General features: G+C 38.4%; 4 protein-coding genes across 4 annotated transcripts; 2 read left to right on the top strand and 2 right to left on the bottom strand.

The window, feature by feature from the left end:
• Positions 1–31: 31 nt before the first annotated feature.
• Positions 32–7,330, bottom strand: LOC125203845 (RING/U-box superfamily protein). The gene is made up of 15 exons (XM_048102334.2): positions 7,164–7,330; positions 6,472–6,622; positions 5,541–5,638; positions 5,024–5,085; positions 4,796–4,887; positions 4,593–4,716; positions 4,136–4,222; positions 3,110–3,200; positions 2,739–2,846; positions 2,237–2,337; positions 1,269–1,334; positions 1,081–1,168; positions 902–962; positions 451–514; positions 32–289 (listed from the first exon to the last, which is right to left on the bottom strand). Exons 1-15 carry the CDS (start codon positions 7,222–7,224, stop codon positions 155–157), a joined length of 1,389 nt encoding a protein of 462 aa, XP_047958291.1. The 5' UTR covers positions 7,225–7,330; the 3' UTR covers positions 32–154.
• Positions 7,331–10,055: 2,725 nt separating this feature from the next.
• On the top strand, positions 10,056–13,934 carry LOC125204780 (choline transporter protein 1-like). Its single transcript, XM_048103509.2, has 10 exons — positions 10,056–10,422; positions 10,826–11,184; positions 11,331–11,476; positions 11,731–11,914; positions 12,046–12,119; positions 12,310–12,423; positions 12,494–12,850; positions 12,937–13,197; positions 13,332–13,559; positions 13,678–13,934. The coding sequence occupies exons 1-10, from the start codon at positions 10,247–10,249 to the stop codon at positions 13,861–13,863; spliced, it is 2,085 nt and encodes a 694-aa protein (XP_047959466.1). The 5' UTR covers positions 10,056–10,246; the 3' UTR covers positions 13,864–13,934.
• Positions 13,935–13,951: 17 nt separating this feature from the next.
• On the bottom strand, positions 13,952–22,837 carry EMB2754 (Vacuolar sorting protein 39). The gene is made up of 12 exons (XM_048103507.2): positions 22,332–22,837; positions 21,688–21,899; positions 21,228–21,359; positions 20,963–21,106; positions 20,373–20,485; positions 18,975–19,410; positions 17,729–18,058; positions 16,658–16,879; positions 16,133–16,375; positions 15,115–15,564; positions 14,860–14,958; positions 13,952–14,477 (listed from the first exon to the last, which is right to left on the bottom strand). The coding sequence occupies exons 1-12, from the start codon at positions 22,780–22,782 to the stop codon at positions 14,271–14,273; spliced, it is 3,039 nt and encodes a 1,012-aa protein (XP_047959464.1). The 5' UTR covers positions 22,783–22,837; the 3' UTR covers positions 13,952–14,270.
• A 1,048-nt stretch (positions 22,838–23,885) lies between these two features.
• LOC125205735 (uncharacterized) lies at positions 23,886–27,579 on the top strand. The gene is made up of 2 exons (XM_048104825.2): positions 23,886–25,150; positions 27,295–27,579. Exons 1-2 carry the CDS (start codon positions 23,997–23,999, stop codon positions 27,314–27,316), a joined length of 1,176 nt encoding a protein of 391 aa, XP_047960782.1. The 5' UTR covers positions 23,886–23,996; the 3' UTR covers positions 27,317–27,579.
• The last annotated feature ends 77 nt before the right edge of the window (positions 27,580–27,656 follow it).

Raw genomic sequence — 27,656 nt, 5'->3', positions numbered from 1 at the left:
AACCACATGTTAACAAGACAAGCAGAGAAGATGAAGAAGCAATTACAATTTTGAAATAAAGCAATTACAATTTTGAAATAAAGCAATCACTTGTCCTTTAATTTTGTCATGACAAAAAAATGTATTGGCACCAAAAGTGATAGCGAAACGTATATCAAGGCGTACGAGCACCCCTAGAAGGACGACATACATGGTTTCTCTTACGAGCATGCTCCTCGTTATGGTGCTGTGTCCGACATGCATATCCATACCAGCAGTCTTCGCGTTGCTGTGCTTCTTGGGGTAGACACTGCAGGAGTACAAAGTTTTGCCTTAGTTCCAACTCACGAGCAATAAACCAGCATAAACCAAAATACACATCTATCTAGTCTCATAAAAAAACATCATCTTAATCTTGGTGAGATACTGAAACTCCGTAAAACTAAGAAAATGTCCGAGTAGGCGGCTTACATGTTTTGGCAATGTGATCCGGAACCAGTATAATAGAAATGAGACCAATTTGTCATAGCACTCGCTGCAATTAAAGAAAACAAATTTACTCTTGAACGAACAGTGCGCAAATGCGTAATGCTAATTGAAAAAAAACACAATCAAACATGTTGTGCAATCAGCATAAACCAATTTAAACTACTAGTCTGTAAATTTAAAGATACAAGATATTTCAACATGTCAAGTTTAGGAGCATGTCCTAATATGCGTTTCCCATTAGTAATTACAGAAATAAAAAATGGAGGTAATGTAATACCATAATCAAAAGACTGTTGTAATTGCAAAAGGTCAATAGTAATTTCTAAGGCAAATGAAGCTTAAATAAAAAAAAATGCATATCAACATTTTTTGCTCAGTGCCGAACTCTAAGGAGAATATAACCATTAACAGAGAAAAGTAGGAAATAACTCACCCGCAAACATAGGTCTGAGAAGTAATCGTTTCGGAGTGATTCAACAGAAGCCTCGTCCTGTCTGGAAGAGAGAAACAAAAAATCATGAACTTCGTACCGACAATGAGTTTCGTCAAAAGCTAGACCAAAAAGGATAATGTTTTTCTAACAAGTGTTTTCAAGCCCTGAATGGATATTACCTACTTCCCGGTTACTCATTTTTCTTATCCATTCTGAAATCACATCCTGCAATGGTCTTCCCATCTGCCTGATACATTTCTCTGTTATCTGCAGAAATTGAAGGACAAGTAAATAGAAAGAAAAAAAAAAGAGAGATAAAAACAGTACTATAAGAAAAGGAGAATAAAGCATAAAAGAAGTTGCATACATCTTGTTCATGACGATTCTTTTCATGTGCTAAAAATGGTAATCTAGTGAGAGAATGGGCAGCAATCTGAAACATGAAAAATGTCAATCAAGAACCAACAGCAGATGAAAGTAAGGCCTCCATCTGTAAGATATTTCCATGTGTCGGTTTTAGCATTTTCCTACCCTATGAGGTTAGTAAAGAAAAGAAATAAGGAATCTACACTTCCTCCACACCGGGCACTTATTATGACTATATACTAACACTTTCCAAAGTCAATGAGTGTGTTACTTCACAAAACTATATTAATGCCTCTTATGTCTTCTAGACAGCTGTATAGACTTCGAGATTCCATCACAAAATAATTTTCCATGCTTAATCAGTGCCAGAGCAATATCTCATTTTGATTAGGAGGGAGCAAGAAGTTTTCTGATTCAGGGCCCCCCTTTACAACTCAGAAATTCTATTTCTACTTGGAACTATTTCAGGCATTACTCCTAACTAATAAGTACTCCCTCCCCCTCCGTCCCGGATAATTCGGGTCACTTTGACCGGGCACGGGTTTTAAGAATTGTAATGAAAAGTGGGTTGAAAAAGTTAGTAGAATGTGGGTCCTACCTTTATATATTAGTTTTATAATAAAATGTGAGTAGGAATGAGTTAGTGGAATATGGGGTCCATTACCAAAAATGGTAAAAGTGAAATGGGACAAATTATCTGGGATGGAGGGAGTACTTCTGATTATAATATCACACATTAGGTAAAAAGTAAGTAGTAACAAGAAGATATACAATCTTGAGGTAGCCAACAAGCATAGAAATTGTTAATGATGGAAGAGGTCTATTAGAAATGGGCCACTCACCCCTTAAAAGGCCTCATAAGGGGGAGGGTTATCCACACTTATATAGGTGAGCTAGGATCGTTACCAAGTCGATGTGGGACAAGATATAGAGAGTTTTAACAAGGTTAAAATAAAAGGATGTGCTTACAGGCTTTAGAGTTTCTTGATTGCATACTGGATAAGCATCAGAACCAGCAGCCCCCATAGCATGCCAGTAGGCACCACAAAATGCTCGGTCACATCCTAAACCTGTAAAAGGAGAAGACATCCATACTGAACAGTTCATCAAAAGTTCAAAACATAATAAATAAAGAAGGACATCTGTAATCTAACATTTTCATAGTTTGCTCATATTTTATCCATGAGTATACTTCTAAGCATCACATAGACCTCCTTAAGAATTTCCTTTTGAGCCATATAAACCCTCATGGGGGCGTTTACTTTGAGTGATGGGATGGATAGATAAAAACAATTCATGCCAATCTAACATTTATTTCAATGGATTGATGAATTTTTAAATTGTTTAACCATATAATCCTTCAAATATTCAAACCTATGCTTTATCAATTTATCCTATCACTCAAAGTAAGCATCCCATTACTATATCTGTTTAGTAAAAGTAACATGTACAAGGGCAAAAGGGAATTTACAGTGCTGTGGCACAGGAGCATTTGATCTGGAAGGCATCATGCCAGAGCATGCTTGACATTGAAGATGAACTGTTCTTTCATTGCACTGAAAACCACCATATTCTCTATCTGAGCCACATAAATAGATTATCAAAAGTTTGACTAATGGTAGCTTTAATAATAAATCATGGAGAATGAGACTATTGACTTATATAAACAAAATATTACCATAATATCTGAATAATGCATTGTATGTGATTCAGTTAGGAGGTAAAAAGACCACGTGATATTTTTACTTATAAGTTAAAGAGTTCGCACAAAAAAAATTATCAGTATTTATATGGATGGTCAGATAACAAATAAACCATAGGCCAAAGAGATTGTGTGATTACCACACTGAGGACATGATAAATCCCTTCCACTCCCCTCGGCAGATTGAGCACGGGCCCGCTTGTGACTCATATTTTTTCCACGGCTAACAACCTGTAATAAGATAAATATTTGCCATCAGAGGTAAATCTAATATTGGATTTATCATACTTGAGATTTTCTTGATCTTAAAAGTATAAAAGAGCTAAGCAAACAAAGAAAACGTAAGCTGATAGAAGTAAAGAGAACACAAACAGAAAAGCTAAACTATGAGGAATTACAGTGATAATCAAAGAACACCGATGAGTTTCCAGCAAAATCCTAGCCAAGTCTCTCTCAAAGAGAGAAATTTTTTTTTTTTATTTCCCACAGTAGCTTATAGAGGAAGCCAAGAGTAGCTTCCTGTGAAAGCTAAGGATAGATGGGCTTGATAAGCATTGCATAATAGGAGTAATAAACTAACAAGGAACCACCAACCCACAATTAAAAGACAATTAATGCATAATAATAAACTAGCAACTTATGAAATAATGAACATAGCAGCTAGCAGCAGCAGCATCTCCAGCGGCTTCTGCACGCTTTCGATGTCCTGCGATAAACTCTATCGCAACACAAGCATATTGTAAACCTGGACCACAATCTTAATTAAGAAAAAGCAAGCATTAAATGGAAAAAACCCTAAGTAAACACAGATCAAGAAATCTTCAAGTTTAATAAGTAATTGTTTAAAAAAATTCTTAAATTCAAATACTATTAAGAAGAGAGAGTATAAGACAGCTACAGAAGTCAACCCCATAACGTGAATAAGTCTTCCAATGTGACTGATAAAACAGCTGGACTATTATACATGAGTATCCTTTAGGCTTTAAAGCTAACATAGTTTTTGGTCAGACACTTTGCAGTATGCATGTCAAGGCATCAAGCCAGTGAAGCAGGTTCTAACAGAAAAAACAAGATTAACTATGACCTTGACCTACATCAATACATTTGACTATTTGAGGTGGGGCCCAGCCTCCTGGTAGTTCTTTCATCCGGATAGAAATACTTACGAGGGGTGACTTAATTGTTGAACAGGAATCCAAAAGTACAAGCTCTTCATCCGAACGCCTTAGAGAAGAATCGGCTTGCAATATATCCTGCATGATAATAAGAGGAATTGAAGTGCAAAAGGCCAATGCCAGCAAACCAAAAGTATAAAGGCCATTTAAAATATAAAAAGCTTCATAAATATATGCTCAATACAACAATAAAAGAAGGGAAGAGGAGGGGGAGGGGGGACATGAAAATAATAGACTCTCCAAGTCTTGGCCATCTAAAACTGAACAGAAATAACCAAGTAAAAGAAAACAAAATAAGAATCATACGACTAGCCATTATATAGAACTAGAGAATGTTACTAGAAGTGAAAAGTAGACAAACTAGGCATAACATCCTTTTCAAGATCTGAATCTGTTGAACTGAACTACCCACAACAAAAGAAATGAAAAAGAAAGGAGGACCCAGTACCTCTTCTATACTGTGCAAAAAATGGTTTCGTCCAACAAATTGCACAACTGATCTGCATTGAGGACATATAACACTAGCACGTCTTTCTTGACTCCTTTTTAGCCACTCTGAAAAGCACCCATTGCTGAATACGAGAAGCCTGATTAGATATTAACATGGTCAAACAGAAAAAATAGCTACATGAAGATAGCGGAGTAACATACCAGAAATTGTGGAGACATGGTGCGGCAGTTACTACATCATGCCAAACATTTAGGCATATTGAACACTTGGCGTGCTCGGGATCTAGAGTTATCTACCAAAAAAGGAGCATTTACTAATAAAATCTAATCCAAATTGATGCTGGCAGTTCGCATAAAAGAAAAGGAAAATTCTGATACTTGTATTAGTTGTATAAACAAATACCAAGAAGCAGGCTAGCTGCTTTCTACCTTCAGCTGTTTCTTGCAAATTTCTTTTGCAGGCATTACTTTGAACACATACCTCAAGAACCCTGTACCAATAAAATGCAGAAGTAAGGAGTCTTAAAGTTGTTACCTTGTGGAACATAAATACCAACACAAGTGTTCCATGTTTAAGTGATGCTAGCAAAAATAGATCATTTTTATGTTGAAGACTTCTTAATCTGCTTCCCGAGCAAGAAGACAAAAAAACCAGAAGGATGGATTAGTTTCCCATGATACTATGATAGCAACTCACTATTAGCACATCTAAAATGATTTAGCAATGAAACCATTCTAACAGCATATTATGCAATCAACATAATTTAAAGAAGTGATTTTCACTAATAAGATATGGATAAGAGTTAATATTAATAACTACTGGAGTAGTATTTAGATGTGAAAAAGCTGAACTGTTGCACAAATGTATTACAGAGTACTTGTCACTGTGTGTATATAAGAACATAAGGAATAAGACTTGATACAAATGGGCTATATCAACTCTCACCATCGGCCACAGAACCCAGAATCATTTCGCTGCCACATCTAATGGGGCTCGTATCATCTTCTTTGACAACTGCACCATCAACAAGGATCGAACTACAACTAGTTTCCACAAGAAAAGGTGTAAAGTTCTTAGATCATTATATAAAATTGAAAAATAGCATGAAAAATAAAAAGCAGTTCGCTACTACATAGATTAGCTGTAAGGTCGATTCTGCTAAGAAGCATTGCAAAAGGACAACAGCAAGAAAGGAAGCATAGGTACACGATTCTAGGTAACCTGGCCAACAGACATAATAATCAGAAAGTAAAATGGGATGAAATATATGACATCCAGACAGACAGCAACAAGTAAGTCCTCTGCAAGGGTCAAATTTCATGTAAGAGGAAGGATATTAACCACGCATCACAAGTCCCATCCGTTAGAAGTAATGTTTTGTTAGGGTACTCCAATGGTATACCCAAAAATGAAGCTTCGACTTGTCCACATGAATGCCACATCAAAAATTAAAATCTATCATCTTTTTTTAATTTGTCACTCCAATGGTGTACCTAGAAACTTCTATACAGCCACGTAAGGTGTCTCTCCAATGGTTAAAATTATGATGGAACAAACAAAAGTAGCATGCATGCCACTTATAACTCGTAAGACTGTTATACTACGTACTATGTTTCAAACACATCCATGCCATTTGAAAAAAAAGTAGATGCAAAGATAGATCATCCTGGATACCAAAAACTACAATTATAAGGCCAGCTGCTAGGCTTTTGCAAGAAACTTTTACTTGATTCATAAATAGGAGTTGTCACTGTCAAGTTTACTTAAACAAAACTAATCATTTCAAACATTTTGTGAAATGCTAAAAGAAATTTCTTACTGAACACCCAAATTACTCATCAGACTTAAACTATGCTAGGGTGGATAAACAGCATACCACTTATTCTTCATTAAGGCAGAGTTATGATCCTTCTCCCTAGTTATCTGGCACCATACTTGCTTTTCACATGGAGGGGTTTTTATGTCTGAGCAAATTGTCTCCTCATTCAATCTCAATTCTATATCCGGATAACTCGAGTTCAATGGCACTGCAAAAAAAAAAAAGTTGTGGTAAATATGTTTGCTGGACATCCAAATTCTGGGAGATCCTAGAGAGATCATCAATACCCAAAATCAAGGTAGATAAGTTGGATAAAAGACTAAACTTTTGTTGCAACCTAAAGTGATCATCTTCAATCAAGATACATTCAACTTAGAAAACCACTTTATACTGTAAACTTAAGCCGCATAACAACCAAATCACATTACATTTATATGATATGTTCCTCTTCTGTTTCCTTCTTCCTGAAATGTCTTCACTCGGGGATGGAATGTTTTTTGAAAAAATATTCAGAATCCAAGAAACCACGATTATACAAAATCATGAAATGCGAAAGAAAACCAAGAATTCATAGTTAATAAATACTCTAGTAGAATGGGTTGGAAAAACAGAAAAATCCGTCATGCAATTACATAGTTCATTCCAACACATAAAGATTGAGAAAAGCAGTCAAACACTGAAAGATACATTCATCTCGAGTGAAAAAAATCAAGAAATAAATTTTTTCACTTCGTCATTTTTCTTGTTACCTAGTTTAGCCCAGACGTCGTCACTGGAAGAACTGGAGCCAGAGGCTTCCCCTTTCTCCATTGTTGGTGCTTAATGCCGAAACAGTCTCTGTTGATTCGGAAACGTGCGCTCAAATCCAATGTTTGGTTCAGTGGAATGTTCTCTCTCTATTTAAAGAGTAAAAACAGCTTTTACAAAAAGACGTCTGTTTTTCATTTTAAAAACAAATTCTATTTATGATTTTGATATTTTACGACTAATTACAGAGGTTCAAGATTGATGCCCAATTCTAGTCCACGATAGCGTGACTTTTAAAAATTATTATAAATTGAATTATTATAACTTTAGGTATTGAACTTTATAAATTGATCATACTTTTGTCTTTAAAGGAAGGTTAATTTCAACATTTAATTTGAACATGGCTCAACTAGTGCACAACCGAGCGTGATTTCGAGTTATTTTTGCTTGATTTTGGAGGTTGATTTGATTAGTGCATCAACTTATGTTCTTTGGATTTGGGATTGATTTTGATTAAATTTGCTTGATTTTGGAGGTGGGCTTCTTTGGTTTTTGTGATTTCGATTTGGGCTCTTCTTATTAATCAAACAACATTCTAAAAACACCATCTTGTTATTTGCAACACACAAACCAAATACACATACAAGAAAAAAAAGGACATAGTGGTATGTAGATAAAATATTTGCTAGCATCTTTATCCGCATTTATTTTCCTCATCTTTTTTCTTATCAAATAAAATCCCAGCGCGAAATACTAAGAGCATCCGCAACGCTGACTCGATGCGGGCTCGGTCTCATCTCGACGAGACGAGCCAACATCGAGACAGCATTGCGAGGCTCGTCTCGTCTCGACGAGACGAGACATCTCGTCGCGCAACGCGACCCGGCGAGGCCGGCCTCGAGCTAGCGAGACGACGCGTGCGCGCTGGAGCATTGCGTGACGCCCACTCGCCAGCGCGCGAGTGGGCGTCGTAATTATGACGTAATAATTTTTTTTTTTTATAAATTCGAAAAAGTCGAATTTAATTAAAAATAAAAAATAAAAACTTTCAAACGGTCAAATGACCGTTGGGAACAAAACGGTCGAATTTTTAATTTTTTTTTTCCTTTTATTCTTCTATAAATATACTCCATACTCCATTCACTTTACACACAAACACTACTCTCATTCCTCTTCCATTTTACACACAAACATTACTCTCAAACTGTTGAAAAAATGTCCGGCGATGGAAACTCCAGCGGCGGCGGCGGCGGCGCTCCGGCGGGTTCGACTTGAACTCGTTCGACGATTGGGCGAGCATGTACAACTGTTTGGGTACTCCCGGTTCGTCGCCGGGCACCCAAGGCTCGACCACCCCGCCGGCGTACCAAACACCACATTTTGATGTGGATGCATACTATCGTCCCTCCCCCCACAGAGGTACGGGCAATCGCTGGGATTATCCCAAAATCCGGAGAATTTTTTGGCGCCTGAACGCAGTTTGCCCGACTGGCCAATTGGTGGAGGCTCCGGCAGGATTAGCCTCAGGCTCAGCGTCAATGCCGAGGAGGAAGAGGAGGAAGCGGATGCAGAGGCTGTGGGAGACGGCAGCCGTATCCATACAGCCAAGCCGAGCCGTTGGCTCTGTACGACGCTTGGATCAGCGTCTCGTACGATCCTGTCGTCGGGAATCAACAAACCCACAAGTGTTTTTGGCTAAAAGTCACCGAAGTTTACAACGCACGAAGGCCGAAGAATACCGTTCCCCGCAAAGTGAAGATGCTCCGCAGTCATTGGGACCGATGCGACAGAGATGTCAAAAAATTTTGCGCGATATACAGGGGAGAAGAGGCGAATTATCAGAGCGGAGCCGACATTCTGAGAGCGGCATTGCGGGTCTTCAAAGACGACGTCGGCAAAGATTTCAAGCTTGTCGATGTTTGGTCGCAAGTCCATCACCTTGAAAGGTGGACTGGCGGTGTCGAGTCGGGCTCGAAACGCACGAAGCGCACGGCGCGTGACCACTACTCGTCTAGTGATGGCGGCGAAGGCAACACCTCACGTGAGGGCACGCCAACCGATGATGCAGGGGGGTCTTCTTCCGGTGCACGACGCCGGCCGCAAGGGACCAAGGCGGCGAAGGCGGCTAGAGCGAGGGGGAGAGCGAGAGGGAGAGGGATGGGCCGCGGTGGATCAAGCCAGGCGGGCGAGGGCTCGGGCTCCGGCACGGGCACGGACTCGCACACCCTAATGTCCATGTACCTGGTCGCCACGATGGCGGACCTTTCAAAAATGACTACTGGCCAAGTTTCAGCTCATATGGCCGGAATTGAGTATATGAAAGCTCAACTTGGTATAGGTGCACCGCCGACTTCGGGGGATGATGATTCGCCGGCGGAGTAGTTTTTATAGTTTCATTTAGAGTATTTTAATTATGTATTTTTTTATTTTTTAGGATTTTAAATTATGTATTTTTTTTATTTTTTAGGATTTTAAATTATGTATTTTTTTTTTATTTTTTAGGCTTTTAAATTGTAATCTTTATTTTATTTTAATGAAGTGTGTTTTTATTAAAATTGAATTTGTTGGAATTAAAAATAAAAAATGAAATTGAATGAATAGTTAAGAGATGGTTAAGAGATGGGGGATGCAGGTGCTGTCTCTTAGTTAAGAGATGAGCTGAAAAGTACAGTGGGGCCCATGAATAGTGAAGAGAGACGAGACGGTTAAGAGATGGATAAGAGACGGATAAGAGACAACGTTGCGGATGGCCTAATTACTCCCGTATATGGATTTGTGCGAAATAATTAGAAAAGGAAAAATGTTATAAATTCGAAAAGCACCGTTGGCAGTGAGAGAATTTAAATAAGATTGCACCACCTGATTTTGTTTTATACTGTCATTAGTAATTAATAGAAATGGATTAGCAACCATCTTGGACTTCTTTCGCTTTCAGTTTTCACACAGTCCTCCCACTACTCTCTTTTCCACCGTCCCTCTGCTCTCCCTAGTTTGATTTCCTCTTTCTCCTTCTTCCCTGTTGCAGAAGAGCCAGCAGGTATAGTATACTGTAAGCCTGTAACACACACTCACATTTGCGCCAGTGATGGGGAAGTATCCATCATCCACTGATTCGAATGGTGGGATGGGGAACTCAAACAATGATATCATCAAACACAGCAGGAAATGCAGAGATTTGGTGTTTCTTATCATATTCATCGCCTTTTGGATTGCAATGATTGTTAACTCCAGCTTTGCTTTCAACCAGGGAAACCCATTGAGGTAATTAGATGCATCTGATTCACCTTTGCGTAATCCTGATCTACTTCTTCCATCCTTGATGAATGAAAAATGTTGTCTTTGCCCTACTTTATGAAGAAAGTTTACATCTTTACATTTGGGAGTTTCATGATATGAGTACTTGTGTGTTTGAATCTTCATGCTGGAGACAGTTGTTTTCGAAAAATTGTATCTTGAGCTCTTCAGAATTTGGATTGCCATGGAAATATGAATGTTTCTCATATTTGGATTGTTTCAGTTTGTGAGCCTTCTGGCCAATATCCTCAATATTTAACAACTATGAGAACCAAAGACCTTAGGAAGAAACAAGAAGTTATTTTTGTTTACCAGGAGTATCATTTAATAATTTTTTTGATTGCTTGTATGTTGTGTTGTTGTGTGGCAGGCTAAACTATGGGCTTGACTATAAAGGGAATGTTTGTGGTGAAAGACATGGTGATCAGGATCTGCGTGAATTGGAAATTAGATACTGGTTGAATTCCAATCAGGTTTACCAAAGTGGTGCAAAGGACAGCAAATTCGAGCTCTCCAATGCTCGGAGTATTTGCTTGATGGATTGTCCCATCCCATCTGAAGACTCCCTCAATTGGGTTTGTGATTATCCAGAAGGAGATATCCGTATATCATTGGATGATTGGACTGATAGAAATTATGATTACTTTGCGGACCTGACCCCTGAACTCAGGAACACTTCTCTTCAGCTGCAGGGGCCTTGCTATCCTGTTATATTTCCTAGTGTCAATGGTAAATTTCTACCATTACTGACCTTTTGCTTCGAGGCAATTCTAGTTGATCCTTTTGTTTTCTGATAAAAGCTTTAAAGAGTGGTTTTTCTTGTTTTTTATTAAAGATTATATCTTAATATACTAGTCTCCGACTTATGTTGTCAGTTTACTGGACCTGCCAGTTCATTGCACGGGCATCAAATGTATCTTTGAACCACTGGGAGCAGATGGGCGGAGTGAAAGTTATAGAGGATATCGCGATTGACCGATCTATCCACAAATCGGTTAACGCTAGGTCATCAGTACTAAAGGTTAGATGCCAAATTTGGAGTTGGAAATTCCTGACAATTTAGGACTCTTGCTTCCTAATTTGTTTCTCTTTAACAAAATTTACACAGTTCTTACTCTGATTACTGTCTTTATGTGTATGATTCTTCATGTTTCAGTATTGTCGGGGACTAAACATTCTGTAGACTTGGACTTGTATAGATTTTATTGATTGCACCTCTACTGTTTCATTCTTTAATCTCTACTTACAAAATATGGCTACTCTGTCCATCTACAGAGATATGTGGCCGATGTTGGGAAAGCTTGGCCCGTACTGCTTGTATGTGGAGGATTTCTGCCACTGTTCCTATCAATCATATGGCTTTTAATGATCCGTCATTTCGCTGTTGGGATGCCATGGTTCACTATATTTTCTTTCAATGTCCTCATGGTATCCGTGACAATGTTTTACTATATGAAAGGTTTGCTTATTATCCCTTAACACTCTTTGAAGAGGCTTATTGGAAGTTGAGGAAGCAAACTTCTGTTTCAGTTTTTCCCAACTGTTTGAATGATTGGATTACGTATCTGAACTTGTTATGTTTCTCTTCAGCTGGATGGATTGGAAATGACGCCATCTCTCCAATCATTGGTGAGCACGACCCGTATTATCACGTCTCAGCAAGGGTACGACTTATAATCTTGATGATCTTGCGTGAAGGTTGGATTCCAAGTTGGAGTTTTTGCATTTAGTAAATTCCCTTCAAACCTTCACAGCAAGATACTCTCCTTCTGATTCTGATTCCCCACTTCTCATTACCGAGCTCAACCTGTTATGGTATTCACTACATCAACATTCGCGTTTGTGTTTTTTCAGGAGTTGAATCATCTCCATGCAGCTGCTGTTTTCATGACCATTTTGATGATTGTCGCATTTCTCTCTTCCATCGCTATAGTCCGCCGTATTCTCATGGCAACATCTGTCTTAAAGGCGAGTTCTGAGAACTTCTCAAACTATTGCTAAGATCTTATTGTCCTAATTAGTTCAACTGTATATATAGGTTGCTGCTAAGGTCATTGGAGAAGTTCGGGCCTTGATAATTTTCCCAATTATACCGTATACCATGCTAGCTGTTTTCTTTATGTTCTGGTTGTCAGCCGCCCTTCATCTTTTTAGTTCTGGAAGTGTACTACAAAATGACTGCGGTGCTAACTGCTGCGCTTACAGTCTCAAAGAAAAGAGGCTGAGCTGTAATAGTTGCTGTGGCTATAGCATTCATTACACTTCCCATATTGCTGCTGCAATCCTTTTCCACCTATTTGGTGGCTATTGGGCCACCCAATTCTTTCTAGCATGCTCGTCAACTGTGGTTGCTGGTTCAGTCGCTTCATATTATTGGACTCGAAGAGAAACTTCGGTAAGACACTGGAAGAAACTTCAAAAAAATCCCCTTCCTTCCTGTTTTTTTCTCATGATGAATCTTCCTCTCTTCTCCGTGTGCAGCCTGAGATCCCCTTCCTTCCTGTTTTTTCTTCGATGAAGAGGCTTGCTCGATATAGCCTAGGATCAGTTGCTCTTGGTTCTCTAATTGTGTCTTCTGTTGAATCAACACGCTTCATACTTGAAGCTCTTCGTCGTAAGCTTAAGCATGTTGATTCCATGCCTGGAAGCTGGATCGGGAAGGTGATGTATCAAACTTCGCAAGGCTGTGTGAGGCTTATCGGATGCATCATCAAATCTGTGAACCACAATGCTTACATTATGGTAAGTTGAGATTGTGTTTGTCAGATTCATGATTGCTCTGAGATGGACAAGGAAGCATGGGATCCAATTCGATGCAACTGTTTACGTGATGCTAAAATGTCGCTGATGATCTATCATATGCTTCTTTTCTCCAGATTGCGATAACAGGGAAAGGTTTTGTGAAAGCTTCTGAGATGGCAACAGAGTTGATAATGAGCAACATTCTTCGGATTGGGAAAGTGAACGTGATAGGGGACGTGATTCTCTTCCTTGGGAAGCTCTGCGTGAGCCTTTCCAGCGCGCTTTTCGCTTTTCTGATGCTGGACACACACAAATACAAATCTGCACACAACAAGATCACATCCCCTCTGTTTCCTGTACTGGTATGCTCGAGAGCTTCACTTTTCATGATTAATAGCATACATGATTGTGAATTTTGATCTTAAATGAGAAAAATAATCAAAAGTAAACGCCCTGTTACTGATGAAGTTGATTGTGAAGGTTTGCTGGGGGTTCGGTTACATAGTGGCAACTCTGTTCTTTGGAGTGGTGGAGATGTCTATCGACACAATGATCCTTTCGTTCTGTCAGGACTCGGATGAACACCAAGGAACTGCTCAGTATGCTCCTCCTTTGCTTATCGAGACTCTCAACGACCAAGATGAGATGCAAAGATTGACACAATGAGCATTTTTGGTTCTGTGCTTGTTTTCTGTTTCATATTAGCTTAAATTAAACCACTTTTGCTTCTCCTCTCATTTTTTTGCTAACCAGCTTTTTACAACCATGTATGGTCTCATCTTTCATATAATACATAACAAATATGCCAAGGTGTGATTCGAGGTATCCGCACAATTGGACATAAACCATGTAAGAGAAAACTATAAACAATGTAGAACACGAAAACGTGGAAACAAATGCTGAAGCCACTCTATCTACCAGAAAACTCGTCACACTGAAGCCACGCGCAAGAAAAAAAAAAAAAAAAAAACTGTGATGTAAAAAACCTGAGGTAAGTTTTTGAAATGGGCTATGTCCAAGCACTCTGGATATAGCTGAAATCGGTACACAACCCAACAAATCTCAAATCAGTGTCATCTAACTTGGAACGGTGAGCGTGAGCCTTTTCCCCCAGTCTTCATACTCTGTGAATCTTTGAAGCATACGAAATGGACAAGCGTCTTTCCATTAGGATAAACTGCAAACACACTGGTTCCTATTTTTTTGTTGCAAAGCGAACACATACTGTCGCCACTAATCTTCACTGAATTCTTCCTTAGGCTATAGAGATCTTCTTTGACCTGTTTGCAGTATCAGCGATCGTGAAATATTAGTTACATATATAAGAAAACTACTATCCACATACATAGACCTTCTTTGATTTGTTTGCAGCATATTTATGCAAAACAAAACTATGTATGAAGAGTTCATAAATGCTAAGGATAGTTAAGTATTGGCCTACTGTCACCTACATAATTTTACTAACATAGAAGAAAAGAATTAAAGCTTATTTTGGGGATTGCCTCATCCATTAAAGAGAGTATATGCAACATATAAAGTCATTTTACACAAATTGCACTACCTTATGTTGGAAACAAACATGTTTTCATAATCATACTGTATTTTAAAAGTTGGCTCAGAAGTGGAATGTTCTGTTTTTTACAGACATTTAAAAGAACATACCTGTAGGTTCTCACTCTCTCTGAGGCTCTTTATGACTGAAAAATTCCTGTATACTTCGCTGGATTTTCTTAAAAGTGGTCCAAGGAAAGGAAGTAGATTCTGCAGTGAGCCCAAACCGATGCATTAAGCAAGAGAGAGAATTAAATATTAATAGAACAAGATAACATTTACCCTTAACTAATACAGATTTTAAAAATAAGCATGCATCTCATACATATCTTATCTAAAAAGTACTCTGTTTGACAAGGGAGTAACCTTCAGCTTAGTTTCCCTAGGAAGCAGTCTTAGAGCCTGAGCTCCATTTATTCGATCCCATCGTTGGCCCAACAAATGAAGAACCTTATCGAGCATAATGGTAGAAGTTCCTTCCTCATTATCATTGGCATCGTCAGTATCATAATCACTTTTTCCACTGTCAGTACCACTTTGGCTGATGCGTGTCTCCGCAGCACCTTCAATTTGCGCAATCTTTTTTGACAGGCGACCTTTATTTTTAACAGCCGCATGAACAACCCTGTGGAATGCAGAACTTCGGTTGGATGTCAAGCTAGTAATTCTCTTTTCAAAGTTTTTCGTAGTCCTCTGAGGATTCAGATATATTTGTAGTAGAATAAGGTAAATGTTTCCATGAGATTTCCCTGAGTGTTGAGGTCCCGATTCATATATCCGATCACAGTAGGACAGCGCCAATTCAGGAACATTAAGCTGAGACGGAAGACATAGTGCAGATCAGGAAAACTAAAATTACGAGCAGAAGGTAAAAATGCACATAAGTTTTGTGGCCTGATATTGCAAGGAAATCAAAAGTCTGCATCAAGTGTTCTTCTGACATGCATTACATGTGACACATGTAGAATCTAACTTTTAGGATCTACAAGGTAATTAGTACTAGTATATGAAGCAAGAACCAGCTCCACTTTTCACTCTCAAATACTTTAAACCCAAGATGATAATAGACCACGCAGAACCATTAAAGCTAAAGAGAACATCACAGAACATGATTGGTCCATAGAAATTTCTAGTGACTTGACTAACAACTAACAAGTCTCCAAAAGTTTGTGATTACAGTAGTTAATGTAGTATTTTGTACATGATCCATCTAAAACCTTAGGAGAATCACCTGATTCTATTTCTAGTAAGGATGATTCTGGAAAGAAGTCAGAAACATGGGGAAACAAATCACTTATTCTAGCAATATTAGCAGGTTCATGAGAACTGTATATAATTTATCAGGTGCCTGATTTCTAGGAAGATGATGTTTTTAATAAAGTACCTTGTGAACATAAATCGAAAGAGCAAGCTCATGTTGGTTCATCTTTCCCAACAAAATTGCCCGCTCTTCATACAAGGCATCTGGCGGAAGACGCTTCAACAAAACCTCAGGGTTGTACCCAGAGATACCCTCCAAAGCAGACAACAGCTTCTTCCTTGTAGGAGAAAAAGCTTTCTCGTCCCACTTTTGTTGAGAATTAAGATCTTTGTACCAATCAAGCACTTCTGACAGGTATATTTGCATCTGTAAATATTCAGTTAGTGAACAGAGTCTATTAAACTTTATACCTAATACACCAGAAACCTTTCATTGTTTCAGTTGTGGGCACCATCTTAGTATTATGATTTATGACAAAATAAAAAACTAAACTGAACCCTGAACTTCCACTTTTCACACTAGACAAGTACCAAATGACTGCATAAAAATATGTGACTAACTATAAATGATGGAATATACTAGTATTAGATAACTGGGCTGTCAGGGGAACTTCCTAACCAGATGCAAAAGAAGTAACAATATCCATACCATTTCATTCTGGAGGTTCCCGGAGACACTGCTCTCATTCATTGCAAGCATAAGTTCTAAATATGTAGTCTGCATATTTGGAGCATGCTGTTTCAGATAAGAGTTCACTAAGTCTGCTTGAATATTTCCAGACAAGAACAGCTCAATAGTTTGTGAGGGGCAGCTTTCAAGGACGAGCATAGAAAATTCCAGGACAAGCATCGGATCTGTACCACAGAGAGGCTGAAAAAGGAAAAAACAACTCAGAAATATTATCAGTAAAGGTCAGGATAGAGTGAAGGCAGAATGCAAATAGAAATGCGATAAAATATGATAACTCTCCTCAAACAAGGCCAGCGACAATTAGTCCAGAATACAGTATAGTTCATGGTACCTAAAAGGAGAATAAAAGACCCCTATAAATACTACTAAGACCATGCACAATGGACTGATGCAGACATAGTCAGAAGAGCAATGAAACACTATCAAACTAACATACACTCTGACTTCTGCAGCCACAACCATGCTATTGGGGATTTTAGTACACAGCATCTTCCTTCCCTTCTTCAGTACAAATCTAAATGAGAAGATATTATTCCTATTACTTCTCTTAGAAGCTTCCTTAGATACATCTCAGATGATACTGGTATTGACCTTACTTGAGTTACCTAAATAAAATAAAACTCGAGTAAATTACTATCACCTATTTCAGCAGTTCACAAGAAATGTGATCATTCAATTCTAAGCTTGATAACATAAACTAAACTTCTTAGTGCACTTCTGTATTTGTTGTGTGGTACTATTGGAACACCAACATGGAAAAAATAAGGAGATCAAGGCTAGTACGTTTAATAGCCTAGCAGAGACACTACAAGAAAGCGTGAACATGACACTGAACTTGAAATTGTTCTCTGAAATCAGCATGTATATTAAGAAATTGTGCAAATAGTGACGAGAAACCTAGAAAACATAACTGGAATCCAGGAATGACATTTTATCATGTATAAAAGCTAGACTGCCTTCCCTAAATTTATGCATTTGGGTTGAAACATCAAACTATATATATAGTATGTGATGCCAATTAAGACTTACTTTAAGATAATCAATAATCATTTCAGGCTTAAACTTCTGTCCAAGTTCAGCTGGTGGGTTGTCTGAGTTTGAGTCTTCCACCAATTTGTGCAGAAGCTTTAGTGCTTCATGATGCATGGCATTACATTTATACAGTTCTAGCAGACAGGCATGCTGATTCCTTTCCTGCAAAACCTCCTCACATATCCTTAAGTCACAATAATTGAGACCCCTAAGTAGTTCCAAAGCAGCTGAAGTTTGTCCTGTCAATAGAAGGGCCTGGAGTAATGCTGTGTCAAGTATGGCTGCAGTGTCCCTAGCAACTGAGCTGATAGATACATTGGCTCGAGCCTACAAGACCCAGAAAAACAGTTAAAATGTCACCCAGCTTGAGCTTAATGGCACAATTAGATTCAAGGCATGCTTTATGCAGTAACAGTAATAAATTTATAAAATTGAAATGAAATCATGCACTTCTCATGAAGGATTATTAAAAACGAGAAAAAGCTGTAGGTACATTGAAAATTTTCTAGTTTATATGCAAACTCAGGCCAATCCACGTCATCTATCCAGGAAAAATGGATAAAAAACTTAATAAAGGCACTGCAATTCTTAAACATGCACAATAATTCTGATAAAGATCATTGGTTGCAGATTTTAATTAGTTACTAGTATTAATTATTTTTTATTAGTTATTTGTATCATTGAGGAGTCTGTTTCTTTAAGGAGTCAAGTTTATTAGTGGTTAAGCTTTTATCTATTAGAGTTGAACCAGTGAGGAGTTTTTTTTTCATTAGGTTCAGTCAGCTCGTCATTTATACAGTTATGTTCCTTACGCTTCATTCAATCAGAAATATAATTAAGGTTGAGCAAGTCTGTTCTATGTTGTGGCCTCTTCGCAGGAGAGTTTTGTTTCAGTTCTTTTGTTTGTTTCTCTTTGTTCTTTTCCATGAGCAACCGCCATTACTCTAACAAATTCATGGTGGAGTAAGTATAAAAAGATTCAAAATTTTGCAGAAACTTAAGTGCTATACAGCATTAGGACACATTAAGTAGAATCATGTTTGAGACTTTTGAGTTATTACTTGATAATGTCTATTTTAGGGTATTTAATTCAACCCCCCTATTCACCTTGGAACAGGAAGAACACCTCTACCATTCATCGAAAACATGCTTGAGCTATTAAAATGATATGGGTCCCATAAACTGCACAATATAACTCCAGCACCTCAAAACAAATACAAATATAAATTAGCAACTCCTTTACCTTTACCGTTTTCCTTGGCCGACCACTACCATAAGAAACGAAATTATGTCCTACGGCATCTGAAACAGCCTCCTCAGTTCCTTCTGCAGCAGCTTTTTCAACAATAATAAATCTTTTCCTCTGCAAGAACTTAATGAGAGCCATCAGAGTATTGTGGCTCATTTTCCTGGATTCAAGATCTGTTCTTTCCTCAGAATCTAGGGCATGAAGTGGAAGTGAAGATTCCATGTCATCTGACAAGCTTGAGGAACCTCTTGATAGAACTGGAGCATCTCCACCAACATCCATATATTGCTCAGGGTCAGGTATAACAGATGATTTGGGAAGAACGATTGATGGATACAAAGAAAGCACATAATTGATTTCCACTTGAGATGCATAAAAATGTTCCATTGCCTCCTCATAGTCCCCATTCTCAAATAAATAGTGAGCATATCTGAATAAATATGATTCAACATCATGCTTTAGGCAATCTAATAAGTCATAAATAGCAGCATTTGCAGGACATGGCTTGAATTTTCAATTACATAGTGATCTCCTGTTCATTAGCTTTTAAAAACTAAGATCCGGCAGTCAAGATAGCAACAATCTAATGATGTTTTCATTCTTAGTTACCTTTAATTTCCTTAATCTATTTAGTTATTTAGGGTTAGAAAAAGTGATGGATCACACTCTTCTGTGGGCTCCAAGTTATTTACTTGGGGTTCCAGTTTTTAGGTCCTGAAATAGTTATTAGCGTGTCAAGCTAGGAACATCATTTGATAATTATTTTGGGATAGCGTCCGCTGTAAGCTTTGTGAGAGGAGTTTGGGGAAAATCATGTTGTAGGGCCTCGTGAAAGGAGGGATTCTCTTTGTTTTTCTTGCTGACTATTTATTTCAATCGGATTTTCTTTGTTCCTCATTCACTATTTATCTTAATCACCTTTACTCTAGTCTCTATTTCATTGGTCTGACCAGCTCACCAGCCTAATAGAAAAGATGAAGGAGAGAACGATAGAGAAGGGTATTGAGTCAGTTGACTCAAGTTCAGCAACATTGGATCACATAACGACGAAGCTCAATTGCATTGAAAAGATGCTAACAATTACTACAAGATAGTGTTGTTGTTACACATTTCCATATTTAATCGCTATGTTTACTAAAACTCCCATGATAATATCTCAATTCTGAATACCTAGGCAGTCTTCAAGTGTTTAGATATGAAATCAGTTAGAGGAGCCAGTCACCTCAGATAACCTAGGTCTTGACTTCCTATACAGAGATGTAAAGATATAGCCTTAACAAATCGCCGAGTTATTTCTAGCCCCTTTTGCACTTATATTTTCAATTTAATGACCTTCACACCCAAATAGAGTAAGGGTGGAAAAAGTACATTAGAATAAGGACCGATGTTTACCTAATATGAATTGACTGCTCCTTTGCGGCTCGGAGGTTTGAATCTTCAGGAGGAAGTAGCTTGCACAAAGCCAGTGCTTCCTCAAAGTTGCCTGAAGCTGTTAGTTGTACAATCTGGGTGGTAAGAAAGAAGAAAAAGGTCATTGAGGAAGTGATTGAATTTCTACTGAGCTTAAGCTTTTATTTCAAAAAATAAATTAAGCTTTGATGCTAATTATTAGCTTCTAAGATTATGCTTTGCATCTCCTAAGTGTATTCCCATTGATGATTTATCCCTTACCTTATTATATTTGGAAAAAGAGAAAGCTGAAGTGATCAGGACGTCTAAAGTTACTATATCTTGTAAGAACAGGAAATAATTACTGCATATATTTCTAGTAGCATTCACATAATCCTCATACGAATTTCCATTATATAGTAGCTTTAGATGATACATTACTTCAGACGTCAGCAAATGCAGTAATCATTAATTCACATATCAACTATCATTCTTAAGATATAAAAATTGAACGATTGAGGAAGTTAATAGCCATGAGACATGGGTGAACTAACTTGTATTGAACAAGCCATGAATTTTTAGAAAGGACATACCTGTGCCCCGATAGGAACAGGAAAGAAGCCATAAACGGAACTCTCTAATGCAACAACTATAACATGGGCACTCTGGAGGATCCGACGAACATTCCGGAGAACAACGGTCTGGATCAGTGGATAAGGATCACGAAGGGACCGTATCTACATCCAAAACGTTTACTAAGCCTGAATATAATTGATGTATTGAAAAAGGATAGAAGTATGGTTGATGTATTGAAAAGGATAGAAGTATGGAGTTATCTACAGTAAAGTGTAAAGATACCTCAATATGTCTTGGTAGAAGACCTACTGCATATGGCTTTTCGACAACAACTGCTGCAGGAGCCTCTGACCAGCAAATCCTGCCTTCCTGAAGAAGTTTTCCATTTTGGTCGACAAACACTCCAATATTATCCTGAGGAAAATAAAACAACTGAACTTGTTAAGTTCTGAAGAAGGATACCAAAGAGCATTATTTTATTGAAAAGTGCTGCGAAATAGACGTAAGTGACCATGCTAAATGATAGCAATCTAATTGACTAAAACGTATAGAATGCATAAGAATTGGGCTCATCTTCCCCTTTATTCTTTAAAGGCCTTATAATGGAAGAGGGAAATCCAAACTTTTATAGTCAGGATCTTTATTAAGTTGATGTGGGATAGAAAGGGCTTCAAGTTTAACACACCCCCACAGTGTATTAACATGAATCAATCATATGAACCACTCACAAAAACTGCAGTACCTTCCCAAGAAGAAGCTCCCCAGTTGGAAGAGATACGACCAAAGGTGAAGCAATCCTTCCAGAGGGGAACACCTCAGACAACACACCATTTGTGGAATTTAATATCACATACTCCTTTCGAATCCCCAAACATATATTCTCACCACACCATGACATTGATTTGACTGAATCGGGAACACCAAAATCTTTTACCTCTACGAAACCCCGTCCCCCTGCACAAACAACAAAACTCATAAAACCATAGTTCTATCCAGAAGAACCATCAACCATCAATTCACATATACTTGGCAGAAATCCTGGCAAAGATGTAAACTTAACCTTTGCAAAAACATGATAGATAGGGTATCATAATGAAACCACATACAAACATCCAAACCTATGAACAGGGATTCATTCAAAAGATCAAATTATAGTATACAAAATTCAATTTTTTGTTCTGTTGATTTAATGTGGCCAACCTCATTTAAATGTGACAAAACATCATCGTAATTCAGAACCCACTAAACCATATAGTAAAAGCTACCATCTTCATATTGGATTGAACTAGCTCCCCACCCCGGTCAACCCAATTGCTAAACCTAATAAACCATAAAAGCAAAAAACTTGAAGAAAAGCTGAATGTCGTTAAATTAACGATTACTCACCATCGTGTCTGAAGATGCAAACCCTCCTCTGGCGCGCAAAGCAGAGAAATCCGCGCCTCTCATCCCAGGAGTAGGCGTTGGCGCCCTTGGCCTTGGTGATCACGGCGAGGGTCTCGAAATTGGGGAGGCGGTGAAAGGCGATCGATTCCGAGAGCGAGAGGAGGAGCTCCCGCGACTTGAGGACCTCCATGGCGAGCATAGGCCTCCTAGAGAATCCATTGATCGTCCGCTCGAGGACGTAAGGCTCCTTCTTCAGCTCGGGATACTGCAGATAGAAATCGGAGGACGGCGGCGGAGATCGGGGGTCGTTGGCGGAGGACTCCGGGCAGTAAATGCGGAGGGAACCGTCGGAGCAGGATAGAAGGAGGTTGTGGCCGTAGGATTCTACGGCGTCGATTTTGGCGGTGGAGTTGTGGAGGAGCTGAAAGGAATCATACGCACTATGCACCATCTTTTAATTGGATTTTGGAGAAGACAAAGTTTTGCCGGAAAAAGGAAGTGTATAGACCAGACGCCAACGACGTCGTTTTAAGTGATGGGGTGTGTTTGCTCTTTTTTTTTTGGTTTACAAAATAATGAGATGATATTTCTCTATTGTAACAGAAAATTATAGGAGCACTTTATTTAGATAAAAATATGGAAATATGAGTCATTTTTAATTGTTATACTTTTGAACAATTAGGTAACGTACATCAATTATAAATTTATGTAACAATGTAGATAATATTGATGTAATAATCGAATTTTTAGTAGGAATATTGAAGTTAATATGATATTTTACTCACATGATTACAATTTTATATTACTCCATTAACTTACCGCTCAAAATAAACAATTGAACTTTTAGGGATAAGGTCATTTACAAATACCTCATAGTCATACCTCTATCACTATATTATTTTAATTATTTTATACACCAAAACACAGTTCTTACAACTTAAGTATACTATTTCTTCTCCATACCTCTACTTCAAAAACAAAATTTTATTTAATAAAAAACATTCGCACATAATTATTTTTTTAAAATTCATTAAATTACAAGTCCTAAAATTTTAAAAATACTACAAGTTCTAAAAAATTAAAAGATAATTATATTGTATTTTAATAAAGTTTTGAATTTGAAATAAAAAAAATCGCCCCGTTCTCCCACCCCCACTCTATGGTGCGGTGTGGCGCGCTCGGACCCACACCAACAACCCCACTCCGCGCTAGATGAGTGGGTTGGCCTTTGATGCTCTGCTCATCCATATCCATTCGCCTTATTTAGCTATTTATTCAACATTTAAATAATAATTTTGATAAAATAAATAACTATAAAAAAAGAAAGAAAAGTTCCATTATATTTAATACATCATATTTTTTATTTTTATGACAATAAAACTTAATTATTTGATTGTTTGAATACCCTATAATTAAATAATTTTAGAAAAAATAAAAGAAATCTTTAACCTTATGGGCCCGATTGACAAAATCTTCAACTACGTGGAATTGACGATCGGTTGACTGAGTGTTCGGACAGGTAATAATTTCCTGAAACTAAAAACTGCAATTTTACCGCAATCTCCCCCAAATAATACCAAGTTTCCCTCTTTCGCCTTCATAATCCCCACCACCATCGCCGCCGCCGCCGACACCCTCTCCCTCACTACCCCCTCCACGATTCTCATGGGTGAGCAGGCTCACACCCAAATCGAAGCCCTACCTAAACCAGAATCCCAAATCGATAAACCCAATTCGCATCCAGATTCCAACTCCCAACCATCACCACCCAATTCCGACCAAATCCCTCATCCCCACCCCGCCACCTCCGTACCCGAGGCATCCCACCCCATCCCCACCGAGATCTCCCACCACAATCCCTCCAAAATTCCAATTCGCCCCCAAAAAATCCGCAAACTATCGGCTCAGACCACCGCCGCTGTGAAGCTAGCCACCGATGATTCCTCCATCTCCGCTTCGCCTTCTTCAGCCCCCAATCCGGCCGCCATTACTCCCGCCTCCGCCAAGAACCGGCGGCGTAGCGTCTCCCACGCTCTCCCCCAAATAATCAAACCCTTGTCGGCCGACGGAGAGATTGAATCAGCCATCCGACACCTCCGCGCAGCTGATCCTTTACTGGCCCCACTGATTGATTCCCATCCACAGCCGCATTTCGAGTCCCACCACCCCCCATTCCTCGCTCTCACCAAGAGTATACTTTATCAGCAGCTCGCCTACAAAGCTGGAACTTCCATCTACACTCGTTTCGTTTCGCTCTGCGGCGGAGAGGACGTAATTTGCCCTGATTCTGTCCTTGCTCTCTCTACCCAGCAGCTCAAGCAAATTGGGGTTTCAGGCCGCAAAGCTAGCTACTTGTACGACCTCGCGAATAAATATAAATCCGGGATTTTATCGGATGAAACGGTGGTGAAGATGGACGATCGGTCATTGTTCACCATGCTTTCGATGGTGAAGGGGATAGGTTCGTGGTCGGTCCATATGTTTATGATATTTTCACTGCACAGGCCGGATGTTTTGCCGGTGAGCGACTTAGGGGTTAGGAAAGGAGTGCAGTGCTTGTATGGCTTGGAGGAGTTGCCACGGCCTTCTCAGATGGAGCAGTTGTGTGAGAAGTGGAGGCCTTATAGGTCAGTCGGGGCATGGTACATGTGGCGGTTCGGTGAAGGGAAGGGATCCCCAGCTACCAGTTCTGTAATGCCGCTTGATGGTGGTGCTGTGCAGCCACTGCAGCAGATAGAGCCACATCAGGATGGGCATCAACATCAGCATCAGCATCAGCTGCAGTTTGTGGAACCAGTTAATGGCATGGGCAGTATTGGGTAGTTATTTACTATTCTTTTCTGTTTATATTATGTACTTTGAATGAATTGCTTAATATATCATATATTCCTTTTTCTGAACTAAAAATTAAGCTTGAACTGAGGGAACTTGGGGTTAGCTTTTTCCATGTGTATATGTATATCATTTAGCTGTAGCTTGATATTATGTGATGAAACTCACATTGTTTTTCATCAAAGTTTTAAGTTTGGGGTGCAGAATTGGGTTCCGTATGTGCAATGGATTGATAGCTTAGAGTTGGAGATGCAAAATTTCTCTCTAATGTGAGGTTCCTAACAATCATGTCTCCACGGATGAACTAATTTCCGTTGGCTTTTCCAGTAAGGAGTTAACAGAAGCCTTGTGTAGCATGTATTGAGGTTCATGGTGCTGTAAACCTTAGACATGCAGAGATTTTTATTCTCTTTCGAAATCTGAGACTTGTGTGATGGACTCTGCAGAATCAAAATTCCGAACCATGATTTTGTTTATGTGACCAGTTCCAATCTCTCTTCTGCTGGAAAATGGTTGTTGGCCATGCTCATATCTTTTTCCTGTTTTTTACTTGGCTAATGACCTTATGTTTTATGTTGCGTGCTCTTTTGTAATGAGAGATGCAAATTGAAATAGTTATGTGCTTCCAGTTTATGAACAATTCACAATCCTGAGCAGTTATTCTTTGAAATGTTGACATTAGAATTTTCCTGGCCTCTGCCTAAGAGTCTACATTTTGAATTGTACTATCTGCATGCTGTAAACGGAATGGACCCATTCCATCACCCTAGCAGACTATGCACTTTATAAATTAGGTTGAGAAAGTTTCATTATGAAACATGATGCCCCTGCTCATTATGTTTTCATAGATGCAGATATGTGTATATCCTCAGAGATAAGCCTTCTACTGTATAAAGCATTTCATATTACTACTAATTATTCTATATTTTTAGAATTTGCTGGCACAACACAAGAGTTGATTATTGGATTGATTAGGAATAATCAAGAAACATTGGCGTGATGAAACCCACGCACAAATGACTCGGTGTCGGTGATACCTCAGTTTTCTGGATCTGAGAATACTGAAAACCTTTCTTGCTACTTTGGTTGCTTTGCTTGATTAAGCTAATTGAGAAGTTGATAGGGAATTTCAAGGATATTTCATCTTATATTGTTGACAGGGAGTCATGAACTATAGCTCGCGGGGTGTTTGGCTAACCTTATTTTAGACACCTTAAGTTCCAACATCTTATAAGATGTTTCAAGAGCTTATACTTATAAAATGTAATGTTTCAAGAGCTTATAAGTTGCCAGTTAGTCAGTTAGAGAGAAATTGTAGTATGAAGAGAAAATTGAAAATTGGAAGGAGATGAAATGGGAAAAATATATGCTGATAATGGGAATACACAGTAGGATTATCTATGTAAATTTATTGTTGCTTATAAGAATATGAATAAATAAGATGAGATTGACGAACCTTGCTTTTTGGAGCTTATTTAAAAACTTTATAAGTTTAGGGTATTTTCTTGTCAGACACTTTTCAAAAGCTTATAAGCTCCTAAACATTTTTGGAGCTTATAAGCTCAGTCAATCCCCCTGCCCCTCCCCTTGGTTTCATCTAATACATGTGAGGCCTAAGCCTCAGATCCTCGTTCAGTCGTTCTCTTGTTTTACCAGTTAATTGATGAGAGAATTCAAGGTTTAAAAAGTTTTGTCAACGATAAAATTTCCCAACTTATAATTCTGAAGGACAAGAAATTCAGGTCATGACACTCACACCGATATTAGTCTTTACACTACATAAGAATGTTGCACTGTTGGATATAAATGACAGACCTAAATTTTGCCTACTTGTTTGTGTGGCTGCTTGATTTTACTTGTATTTTGTTATACTACCTTTCGTTAGTTTCTATAATGGAGCAATATGATTATAGGCTGAAGTAATGCTAGGTTCAACTTGAAAGATACTTCTCCCCCCTTCCCGATATCTGTTTACGAACTTTTCCAAAGTTTTGCATATTCCTATGTAATGAAGCTGAAACATAGGAGGTGTTCTTTATCTGGACTTTTGTAATCGGTCCATTTCAAGTTTGATTAGTTTTAAGCAAATTGTTCTCCTTATTCCACTTAATGTTTTCTTCATCTTCTTCAGGGCATGCATTTGGAACCAGTGATTACGAAACGCCAGTCTGGTGATGTTCTTTGCTTCCTCTAATGGGATGAGATGCTTGATAAATTCCAGCTCGAATCGAGACTAGAATCTTAGCACAGAGTTTGAATGTTACATTTGTAAGCTATATACTGCTATTTTGGCTTAAACAACTCTAATGTATTAAGATTTTTGTAGAGTTGATGGAAGCTAGGATATGTGGAGAATTTGAATTGGTATCAATCTGGGAAGTAGCTTATTTAAACCAGGAATTGATTTAGTGTTTAATTGCTTACTCAATTCATCTTTTTTTGTAAGCTGTACCGGAAAGTAGTGATGGTGGTTTCGGACTGGAAAGTCCGAGA

The sequence above is a fragment of the Salvia hispanica genome, chromosome 6 (genome assembly GCF_029641045.1).
Source record: "Salvia hispanica isolate PSC_SH4W2 chromosome 6, Shi_PSC_v1, whole genome shotgun sequence".
Classification (NCBI taxonomy): domain Eukaryota; kingdom Viridiplantae; phylum Streptophyta; class Magnoliopsida; order Lamiales; family Lamiaceae; genus Salvia; species Salvia hispanica.
Note: the sequence above shows the minus strand (reverse complement) of the source record. Positions and strands in the feature narration are given on the sequence as shown.

What these genes read in the sequence shown, in the direction of transcription:
- LOC125205735 (XM_048104825.2), top strand. Translation starts at nt 23,997, where the DNA reads ATGGGTGAGCAGGCTCACACCCAAATCGAAGCCCTACCTAAACCAGAA. An exon ending in AATGGCATGGGCAGTATTGG is followed by an intron (nt 25,151 to 27,294) that starts GTAGTTATTTAC and finishes CATCTTCTTCAG; the next exon opens with GGCATGCATTTGGAACCAGT.
- LOC125203845 (XM_048102334.2), bottom strand. Translation starts at nt 7,224, where the DNA reads ATGGAGAAAGGGGAAGCCTCTGGCTCCAGTTCTTCCAGTGACGACGTC. An exon ending in TTTTGCACAGTATAGAAGAG is followed by an intron (nt 4,223 to 4,592) that starts GTACTGGGTCCT and finishes ATTATCATGCAG; the next exon opens with GATATATTGCAAGCCGATTC. An exon ending in GGATCACATTGCCAAAACAT is followed by an intron (nt 290 to 450) that starts GTAAGCCGCCTA and finishes GTACTCCTGCAG; the next exon opens with TGTCTACCCCAAGAAGCACA.
- EMB2754 (XM_048103507.2), bottom strand. Translation starts at nt 22,782, where the DNA reads ATGGTGCATAGTGCGTATGATTCCTTTCAGCTCCTCCACAACTCCACC. An exon ending in GGGAGCTTCTTCTTGGGAAG is followed by an intron (nt 21,360 to 21,687) that starts GTACTGCAGTTT and finishes TATTTTCCTCAG; the next exon opens with GATAATATTGGAGTGTTTGT. An exon ending in GGAACCTCCAGAATGAAATG is followed by an intron (nt 16,376 to 16,657) that starts GTATGGATATTG and finishes GAATATTTACAG; the next exon opens with ATGCAAATATACCTGTCAGA.
- LOC125204780 (XM_048103509.2), top strand. Translation starts at nt 10,247, where the DNA reads ATGGGGAAGTATCCATCATCCACTGATTCGAATGGTGGGATGGGGAAC. An exon ending in CTAGGTCATCAGTACTAAAG is followed by an intron (nt 11,477 to 11,730) that starts GTTAGATGCCAA and finishes GTCCATCTACAG; the next exon opens with AGATATGTGGCCGATGTTGG. An exon ending in ACCACAATGCTTACATTATG is followed by an intron (nt 13,198 to 13,331) that starts GTAAGTTGAGAT and finishes TCTTTTCTCCAG; the next exon opens with ATTGCGATAACAGGGAAAGG.